Source organism: Leptodactylus fuscus, chromosome 7, assembly GCF_031893055.1.
Source record: "Leptodactylus fuscus isolate aLepFus1 chromosome 7, aLepFus1.hap2, whole genome shotgun sequence".
Classification (NCBI taxonomy): Eukaryota; Metazoa; Chordata; class Amphibia; order Anura; family Leptodactylidae; genus Leptodactylus; species Leptodactylus fuscus.
Window position 1 is genome coordinate 142,002,240 of NC_134271.1, and position 11,344 is coordinate 142,013,583.

The 11,344-nt window shown below is 44.6% G+C and overlaps 1 protein-coding gene across 1 annotated transcript; it reads left to right on the forward strand.

The window, feature by feature from the left end:
* The first annotated feature begins 399 nt into the window (after positions 1-399).
* LOC142214309 (ETS translocation variant 3-like protein) lies at positions 400-7,429 on the forward strand. The gene is made up of 6 exons (XM_075283228.1): positions 400-418; positions 507-555; positions 2,746-2,983; positions 4,159-4,339; positions 4,470-4,590; positions 6,897-7,429. Exons 2-6 carry the CDS (start codon positions 507-509, stop codon positions 7,427-7,429), a joined length of 1,122 nt encoding a protein of 373 aa, XP_075139329.1. The 5' UTR covers positions 400-418.
* Positions 7,430-11,344: the final 3,915 nt, after the last annotated feature.

Here is an 11,344-nt window from a genome sequence, read left to right on the forward strand (position 1 = left end):
CAACAGATGATTTTCTCATGGTATATGGGTTTGATATCTTAACATTATTTAAACCCTTTGGTAATACTCCTTGTCGAAATGGCCCACTAGAGTACCAGAGGATCCTCCAGTGGGCCCAAGCTCCAACACTATAATGGTCCAGCAGAAGACATCAAATTTAATGTACTATGGTCTATCCTAGGAGATATTCGAGGGTAGGTTCCAAGAATCATTTCATTTGTTGGGCCCTGGTAGAACAATTTATTTTGGAGTATTGCTGGATTCATTGGAGATTCTGAAGAACCCCTTTATCGAAGAGTAGATGTTCCGGGAAGTTCTGACGTAAAACACTCCTTTATGGGAATTGATGGTGGTCCCAGCTTATGTTCCTGTCCCTCCAAATGAGTATGGCAATATGGCAGCTCATGACACGAAACGGGTTAGGATTCCCCTTTATTAGATCTTTATGTATAGTCCCAATCTTGGTGGTGAGGCGACTTCATAGAGTATTTTTGTTTCTTTCACAGATGGATAGGATGCATTGTGGATGTGTCTCGAATTCCTACTGGATACCAGGTATGGGAGCTGCAGTTCCTTTGACACCACCACCAGTCCTCTTCATTTTGGCTATTTTTGGACATCAATTGGGTGAATTCATTAACACATTCATGCCAGAAAATTGCCCCCTACCTGCCACATGTTAGCAGTGGCATAGACCTGGGTCACCTCGGCCCTTCAGATTTACTATAAATAAAACAGATCTCCTGAAGTGGCTCATCGTACGCCAGTGGGGAAATTGATTTAGAACAATTGACGGTCACATGATGCAGATTGTATGTGTCTACAGAAGTCTATAGAAAGGGGAGGGAAAGGAAGAGACCGACAGAAAGCTTCTATTTAGCTCCAGCATCATATAAACCTATATGCTAACACAACCAAAGTTCTTTATTCACATCAATACAGGTCAGTACTTCCTTCTATATGTCTTGCATGGTCCTCAGACTCTTTCTGAGTGAGAGAGAGACCGTTATGGAGCAGATTCTCCTCTACTTACTGTGTGTAGTAGGGTTGAGTCGATCTTGACTTTTCAGGATCAATTTTGAAATCCGATTTCCAATCATTTTTCATTCGAACACAATCTCGATCCCAATCCAAGTCAATGGGATTTTTTTACTAATCGGAGATCAGATTTTAAAAACAATCCTATTCACTATACAGCATGGAATCTAACAATTGAACGCTTTAATTGTTAGAATCCACGCTGTGCAGTGATTTTTTTTTTTAATCCTCTGGCTACTTAGTCTCTCCTGGTGTCCACTTACCTGCAGAGATGGCTGGTCTGGTGCCCGGTGTTCTCGTTCTTCTTCACCTCACTTCCCCCTGCCTCCCAGGTTAGGAGAGTGTGGGCTGGTTAGGAGAGCGTGGGCGGGTACTGGGAGGGGAGACGTCACGTCTAGAGATGAGAGAGTACAGCACACTCCATAGAAATGAATGGATGCACCTGGTACTTCCGCTTTGACGGCAGCTGGCCACTTAATCCCCCGTGTGCCAGCTACGTCCATTCATTTCTATGCGAGCATGCTGTTCGGATCGGCTGATCCGAACAGTACTCGCTCATCTCTAGTCACGTCTCCCCTCCCAGTACCCACCCACTCTCTCCTAAGCCACAAGCCCCGCCTTCTTCCTAGCTCTTTAACACTAACCTGGGAGGTGGGGTCAGTGAGGCGAAGAAGAACGAGAACACCGGGCACCGGACCAGCCATCTCTGCAGGTAAGTAGCTACTAGAGATGTTAGCTAGTCTCCCATTAGAATGAATGGACACAGCCAGCAGCAGGAGGTTAAGGCTGTGTGCCGGCTGCTTCCATTCATTCCTATGGAACCACAGCGAAGCCTTCACACTGAGTATACGCTCCGCTCAGAATGAGCGGAGCGTATACTCAGTGTGAAGGCTAACATTGTTAGCTTTTCCCACAATGCTTGGCCAGTAGCAAAGCATTGTGGGAATAATCACTGATCTCGATCCCACCTAAAAAGATTGTGTTCGGAATTTCGATCGCGATCGTGAAATTTTCTCGATCGCCGATCGGAATCCAATCTTTCCTGAACACGATCGCTCAACCCTAGTGTGTAGTGTAACCAGTTCAGAGAGGACTGCAAACTACAGGCAGAAACTGCAGAGAGGAATAAAGCTCATAGAATGGTCAGACACAGTGATGCTCCGCATGTACACGCGAGGCCTGAGATTGAGCCTAAGAAGTCACATTGATGGCACAATGCTAGGTCTTGACGTTGTGACATCAACGCCCTGTACATCACTGCTGAGGCCGAATCACAGGCCTCAGTGCTGACCCCGGGGCACATGATGTCATCTAGAGCCCTGAGAGGACACGGATGCTCAGGAGAGGCGAGGCAAGGTGCGAGCAAATGTTTTTCTTCACCATCCCTGGGCCTCCAATTATAATCTGGGGTCTGCGGAGGCCGGTAAGTATAATAGTGTTCCATGGTTGACGAGCTCAGAAAATTTCATGTTCAAATGAACCGACAAATTATGGAAAATTCAGGTTGAATCCAATTCTAAAAAAGTCGGCATCAAACTTGGCCTTGGTGCACAAAGGGGTTCACAGGCCAATGTATGAAGACACAAGTGTGACATTAAGCTTCTAGGTCCTCCTCTTCCATTGGCTTTTCTTCCATCCCCATCTTCCATGACTGGTGCGCAACCCAAATTTTTCCAATGAATTTTGGCATTCTCAACCCCTCTCTAGGATTGGCATTCCCGGACTGGGCCTACAAGGCAGAGTCTAGCCCCGGCTCTCGGCAGATCCAGCTATGGCACTTCATCCTGGAGCTGCTACAGAAGGAGGAGTTCCGTCACGTCATCGCCTGGCAGCAGGGAGAATACGGAGAGTTTGTCATCAAGGATCCCGATGAAGTGGCCCGGCTGTGGGGCCGGAGGAAATGTAAACCCCAGATGAACTACGACAAGCTGAGCCGGGCCCTCAGGTAAGGGAATCCTGCTTCCATAGAAAGAACCTTCCATCCAAATCTGTCCGTCATCCATCCCTTACTCCTATTACATATAAGCAGGGGCGTACACAGAAATCTGATGACATCATAGCAAAACCTCTAGTAGGCCCCGCCCCTGCTGAGTGAAATATACGTCTATATTAATAAAGTTAATGCCCATCATTCTGTTTTTAGGTCCAAATCTCTGTAGCAACTAATATAATATATCTGGGTAGGGGAGTTCTGGCTTTCTTACTTGATGATAAATAATATAACCACCACCACTAGAGGGAGCTACCTGCATATGGATTTATATAGCTAGTACTAAATTTAAAGGGAATGTCTCACTTTTTCAAATAAATAGCAGCAAATGAGTTAAAGGGGTTGTCCAGGATCAGAAAAACATGGCCGCTTTCTTACATAAACAGCGCCACCGCTGTCCACAGCTTGTATCTGGTAGTGCAGACAAAACCCATGGACAGGTGTGGTGTTAGTAAAAAGTCAGATAGTGTGCTGTACGTACTTTTGTGATGGAAGCCATGATGGCACATTAGATGGAAAATCTATCACTTCTTTCTAATCTGTTTGCGTTTTTTGATTGTAGATTTATTTTTATTCTATTTTCTGTATGTCAGTATGTGGGTGGCCATCTTGCCTGAGCTTTCCCTCTACTCTGTCAACAGCATTTAGTGATCTGCTTTACAGTCATGGTCATAGGAAGCAATAGTCTGAAGACAATTCATTGAGGTCTATGGAAAGCTTTCTAGGCATGCTCTATAGAGGTAGGGGGAGGGGCTAAGCTGTGACATCATCTGTTGTCGGTAGTGGATGGAATGATGGGTAAATGGTGTTTGTCTGTAATGTAAATGAGGTGACTGCTGCAAAGAATCCCTTCAAAATTGGCAACTGTCAGTCTTCTATTAGGCTTGGTGGTCAGAGAGGAAATTGCAGGATATAATACTTTTTTTAGTGACAAAAAAAATAAAATAAAATAAAATAAAATATATATATATATATATATATATATATATATATATATATATATATATATGTTCCTTAAAAATATTTAACATAAAAATTTGATTTAAAAATGATATTTATTTCCGGTGACCCATTCCCTTTTTAGGAGGGGTACGTAAGGCAGTTCCTAATTTGTGCCTCTTCATTTTCAGATATTACTACAACAAAAGAATTCTGCACAAGACGAAGGGGAAGAGATTTACCTACAAGTTCAATTTCAGTAAACTCATCTTTGTCAACTACCCGCTGTGGGACGTGAGGTGTCCTCCGCCTGCCGTGCTGGGGAACAGCGTGTGCCGTACAGCTGCGCTGCCCCCTGGTGTTCAGAGGGAGGTAATGCACTTCTATGAAGATTTAAAGGCACAGCGGTCATATTAATTTCTGCACGCGCATTTGGAGGAACTTTTTGTTGGGGTTCGGTCATGACGGTGATATTTTCTCTAATGTATTCCATTCTGTGCAGGTTTTACATAATACTATCCTCGCACACAAGCTCCTGGCTGACCAGCTTGCCTGCCGCAGGCTACTCCAAAATCCAATGGACTATGACGGCAGCTCGAACAAGAAGGCGTTAGGTGTGGGCAGTAAGTCTATAGGTCCGCTCTATGGCATAGAAATTAGGGATGTTCAAATTGGCGAATAGTTTTGCCAGCAGAAGCCGTGTTGTATTTAAACCAGCGCCGCCTAGTGGGTGAATTGGTAAAGCCACGATGATCTCCACAGAGATCTGACCTTGTATCAGTACCTTATAGTTTAGAGGGACCTAAACCAAGTCTGTGTGGCATAGAGAGGCAGTCTACTGTATAACAGACCGCCCCCCCTCCGAATACCTAATTACATGCAGGGGTAGTCACTCTTACCACCTGCAGAATTCCCTAACATGGATCAGTAAGCATAGCTCCCAATATTCATACAAGGGCTGAAAGAGGGGCAGAATTTAGTGAAAGCAGCCCCACACACTTCCAAATTCCATCAATTTCTCTTTGAACCCCCACACAGTTTAACACCCCTAAAGTCACCCTAACATGGTATGTGCCCACAATATAATGTCTCCATCCAATTGCCCGCATAGTATAAAGTCCCTTTCCAGTTGCCCCCAAGTATAAAGTCCCGCTCCTGGTGTGCCCACAGTATACAGTCCCCCAGCGGTTACCTCCATAGTATAAAGTCCCCTTCCAGTTGCTTCCACAGAATAATGCCCCCCTACATCTTCTCTAGACTATAATGTCCCCTTCCACTTGCCCGAACAGTATAATGTCCCTTTCCAGCTGCTCTACACAATATATTGTCCCGCTCCATCTGCTCCACAGTATAATGTCCCCCTCCATCTGCTCCACAGTATAATGTCCCCCTCCATCTGCTCCACAGTATAATGTCCCCCTCCATCTGCTCCACAGTATAATGTCCCCCTCCACCTGGCCCTATACAATATAATGTACCCATCCATCTGCCCCCACTGTATAATGTCCCCTTCCAGTTGCTCCTACAGCATAAACTCCTGCTCCTGGTGTGCCTACAGTATAATGTCCCCCTCCATCTGCTTCACAGTATAATGTCCCCCTCCACCTGCCCTACACAATATAATGTACCCATCCATCTGCCACCACTGTATAATGTCCCCCTCCATCTGCCCGCACAGTATAATGTCCCCCTCCATCTGCTCCACAGTATAATGTCCCCCTCCACCTGCTCCACAGTATAATGTCCCCCTCCATCTGCTCCACAGTATAATGTCCCCCTCCATCTGCTCCACAGTATAATGTCCCCCTCCATCTGCTCCACAGTATAATGTCCCCCTCCACCTGGCCCTATACAATATAATGTACCCATCCATCTGCCCCCACTGTATAATGTCCCCTTCCAGTTGCTCCTACAGCATAAACTCCTGCTCCTGGTGTGCCTACAGTATAATGTCCCCCTCCATCTGCTTCACAGTATAATGTCCCCCTCCACCTGCCCTACACAATATAATGTACCCATCCATCTGCCACCACTGTATAATGTCCCCCTCCATCTGCCCGCACAGTATAATGTCCCCCTCCATCTGCCACCACTGTATAATGTCCCCCGCCAGCTGCCCCACAGTATAATGTCCCCCTCCATCTGCCCCCACTGTATAATGTCCCCCTCCATCTGCTTCACAGTATAATGTCCCCCTCCATCTGCTTCACAGTATTATGTACTCCTCAATCTCCCCCAGTGTAATATCCCACTGCACTTGCCCCCACAGTATTATGCCTCTCTACTGGTTCCCCCATATTACACTTACTACAGGGGCAGAATGGTGAAGCAGAGAGCAGATGGCTGCCTGCTTCACCATTATATATACAGCTCATATGTTGTGTATATATAGTGGTGAAGCTGGTACATAGCTCCTGCCGACAGGACAGCACCCGGAATCTGGGACTGTCCCACTAAATCTGGGACAGTTGTGAGGTATACTGTAAGAGCCAAAATAGATATAGATTCCGCCTTTCATTCACTGCTATCATTCCATTCCTGTTATTGGGTGTTCTGTACTGACATGTCTGTTCAGTAAATTCTCGCACGCCTGATAAAATTACAATTCTAGAACAACTTTCCTTGGAATTTGTTATATTGTTCCTCTGTTATTCCTCCTGGAAGCTTCTGAATAAGCTGATAATTGAGTGTTACCAGTTGGGGGCGTCTGTGTAGTCGGTGCTGACTAACTGAAACAAGGGAAATAGCAACACCCCAATCTTTTATACATTTCCAGGAGGAATAATAGAGGGACAGCACAACATAGATGTTTGAGTTTTCCAGTGAAGCAGTGACCTGGCGCCACTATACAATGGATGGCGCTGAAGCATGCATTTGGGGCTAGAAAACCCCTTTAAGGGAATCAACAAGTATTTTGTATCTTACCCAGGGCATAGCGTCATACCAACTCCATGTTTCCCTGGGACCTGCTGCGGCTTTGGAAGTAGTGGGCATCTATACGTACCCTCCTCCTCCTCCTCTCAGCATGGCGCCGAGCTGCCTCTTCACCCCAGCCGGTCTCTCTACTCACCTACTCAAGTTCTTCCTGGCACAGCGGAGTGGCAGCTATGTGCCAACCGCCTGATCCACCAAAGCCAAGCGCTCTTGTCTCTAGAAGAAAGAATTCAGAGTCATCAAAGCAGGGCGACCGCAGGAAACCTCCTGAACCCCTACCTGGGGCATAAGCCCGTCCCCCCTATGGACAGCATACATGTACTGACCTCGCCTTCCACCGTCAAACCGGATCCAGAGAACCAGTTCCGAGCCTTAGAGGAGAACACTTTCCAAGACCTCACCGAGCCTCCAAAACGATGTCTGAGCCTCTGTGACAGCCACGACCTGAGCAGTAAGCTGTATCCCCCTCCTCCTGACATTGAGCACATGAACCTCAGCAGTAAGACCTGGCGGCTGAAACCGGCCTAAGCAACGGCGCCACCTGGTGTCCAGTAGGTCCAGAACTAGCAAGGCCGAATGCTTACACTGTGCTATACTTAACGTGACTCCAGGGGGAGCTATTTCATGGAAATATTGACCGCACTGTATATAGGTTGTATATATATTGATCACATTAACCCATAATAAACCCTACTCCGAAAAATGTCTCCTTCCCTGAATTATATTCATTTACTGACTGTCTGCAAATAGAAGAAACCCCTAACGTGCTGAATAATAACTTATATGGGTGTCACCCAGCTTTTCCAGGTTCCTGAGTGCCATATTTTCCTCATTATGTATCAGTATAAGGGTAACCTAAATTTTAGGTTAAGGAAACGTCCCCATCTATTATCCAGAGCTTAGGGGGCTACAAAGATCATCACTTGCCTTGGAGGACCCAATATGTCCATGCATGACACAGTCAGAACACTGATGTCAATGGACAACTTGTAATACTTGATATCTCCTGTGGAGGCACTGCAGGGAAATAACTTGTAACAAAAAGAGATTGTAAGATGTATTTTGCTTATTCCTTAAGGTTTATGTAACCAGGACACGATCTAATCCTCTTCTATTATCCTAAAGAATCTACACTGGATTCGTGCACAGACCACAGGAATCATGTTAGTCATGTCTGAGACACCACACAAGGAACGGGGGAGGAAAGCCCTATAAATATTAGATGTACGGCCTGAAATCCTCTGACTATCTGGTGCCTATAGAATAAGGAATTATCCTTACAAGTAGCCTTAGTAAGTTACCCCTCACCATAACCTAATCCTAGAGAGTCCTAGTGCTGCGATCCCCAGCCATCAGCTGTAATCTGGGAAAATGTAGAAAGAACTGTTCAATTCACCTGCAGCGCCACCACAGGCGGAAAAAAGTATTACATGGTGTACCTAGAACTCAATACATTGTCTGTGTAATTCTCCAGAGAACACATCTTAACTGTAAGTGCAACTCTGGAGTATAATACAGCATAAGTAATGTAATGTATGTACACAGTGACTGCACCAGCAGAATAGTGAGCGCAGCTCTGGAGTATAATACAGGATAAGTAATGTAATGTATGTACACAGTGACTGCACCAGCAGAATAGTGAGCGCAGCTCTGGAGTATAATACAGGATAAGTAATGTAATGTATGTACACAGTGACTGCACCAGCAGAATAGTGAGTGCAGCTCTGGAGTATAATACAGGATAAGTAATGTAATGTATGTATACAGAGACTGTACCAGCAGAATAGTGAGTGCAGCTCTGGAGTATAATACAGGATAAGTAATGTAATGTATGTACACAGTGATTGTACCAGCAGAATAGTGAGCGCAGCTCTGGAGTATAATACAGGATAAGTAATGTATGTACACAGTGACTGTACCAGCAGAATAGTGAGCGCAGCTCTGGAGTATAATACAGGATAAGTAATGTAATGTATGTACACAGTGACTGCACCAGCAGAATAGTGAGCGCAGCTCTGGAGTATAATACAGGATAAGTAATGTAATGTATGTACACAGTGACTGCACCAGCAGAATAGTGAGTGCAGCTCTGGAGTATAATACAGGATAAGTAATGTAATGTATGTACACAGTGACTGTACCAGCAGAATAGTGAGCGCAGCTCTGGAGTATAATACAGGATAAGTAATGTAATGTATGTACACAGTGACTGCACCAGCAGAATAGTGAGCGCAGCTCTGGAGTATAATACAGGATAAGTAATGTAATGTATGTACACAGTGACTGCACCAGCAGAATAGTGAGTGCAGCTCTGGAGTATAATACAGGATAAGTAATGTAATGTATGTACACAGTGACTGTACCAGCAGAATAGTGAGTGCAGCTCTGGAGTATAATACAGGATAAGTAATGTAATGTATGTACACAGTGACTGCACCAGCAGAATAGTGAGTGCAGCTCTGGAGTATAATACAGGATAAGTAATGTAATGTATGTACACAGTGACTGTACCAGCAGAATAGTGAGCGCAGCTCTGGGGTATAATACAGGATAAGTAATGTAATGTATGTACACAGTGACTGTACCAGCAGAATAGTGAGCGCAGCTCTGGAGTATAACACAGGATAAGTAATGTAATGTATGTACACAGTGACTGTACCAGCAGAATAGTGAGTGCAGCTCTGGAGTATAATACAGGATAAGTAATGTAATGTATGTACACAGTGACTGTACCAGCAGAATAGTGAGCGCAGCTCTGGGGTATAATACAGGATAAGTAATGTAATGTATGTACACAGTGACTGTACCAGCAGAATAGTGAGCGCAGCTCTGGAGTATAACACAGGATAAGTAATGTAATGTATGTACACAGTGACTGTACCAGCAGAATAGTGAGTGCAGCTCTGGAGTATAATACAGGATGTAACTCAGGATCAGTACAGGATAAGTAATGTAATGTATGTACACAGTGACTGCACTGGCAGAATAGTGAGCGCAGCTCTGGAGTATAATACAGGATAAGTAATGTAATGTATGCACACAGTGACTGTACCAGCAGAATAGTGAGTGCAGCTCTGGAGTATAATACAGGATAAGTAATGTAATGTATGTACACAGTGACTGCACTGGCAGAATAGTGAGTGCAGCTCTGGAGTATAATACAGGATAAGTAATGTAATGTATGTATACAGTGACTGTACCAGCAGAATAGTGAGTGCAGCTCTGGAGTATAATACAGGATAAGTAATGTAATGTATGTACACAGTGACTGCACCAGCAGAATAGTGAGCGCAGCTCTGGAGTATAATACAGGACATATATATACGTGTTACCTCCCAGCATACAGTTACACAGTCTTATTCCTAGACAGAAGTAGTGGAGATCTCTGTGGGGTTGAGCAGGACATGGAGGTCTATCAGGTAGTTACAACATGGAGGACTATTTGGTCACATGAAGCTAATTGTCAGGGACAGGGTTATCCACATCAGAGATGGCTGCAGTACGGATCACTGACCCCGGAGAGGAAGATTCTGGTAAATAAGGAAAATTCAGCCAATTAGGACATTTCAGACATGGCACTCATCTTACATTGTGGGTGGTGGACAATGTGGGATTTCAGGCTGTACGAGAAGACAATAGAAATATCACACACCATACATCATCACATTGTATAGAAGCTTCAACACAACAGGAACCCAACGTGTGTGTAACCACCTAGAAAATTCTATAGAACATTTTATAACGTGATTGCCGGCGGATCAAACAATCCTCTGTACTGGTGGTCTGTCTGGAGTCTGTTGTGTGGCCTAAGAGCGGGCCCGGATGTTTGGTAATTCATCGAATCACCATCTTGTATCTCTTAGCCTAATGAGGCGCACCCTGTAAAGGTTGTCAACTGGGCAAAATTTCTTTAAGGTGCGTTGTAAAGGCATATCTAGGAGTCAGCCATCTCTCAGCAAAACATACACTACCCAAAAGTAGCCAGTGAGACACTATCTGACATTTGTACTCGGGTGTGGTATTTTATTTATTTTTGTCAGTGATTGTATTAAGACATTGACATGGATGGACAGATATGAGAGACAGATAGATATGAGAGCGATGCCTGGACAGTCATGAGAGAAATACATAAATAGATATAGAGATATGAAAGATACAGGCAGACATGAGGAAGATTCATAGATATACACACATCTATACACAGACCGATATATAGACATGAGCGAGATAGAAACATAACATAGATAGATAGATAGATAGGATATAGATTAAGGGTGATGGGTAGATAGGCTGACCTTCTGAATATACAATAGAAGCGCTAACCCGGTATACATTTACAGATTTCATAGAAACATAATTAGACATGGCCCTCGGTGAGGTGACGCCAGGCTCGCTGAATAAACAGGATTCTGTACCATGAGCAGAGCCGTCACAGATCAATAC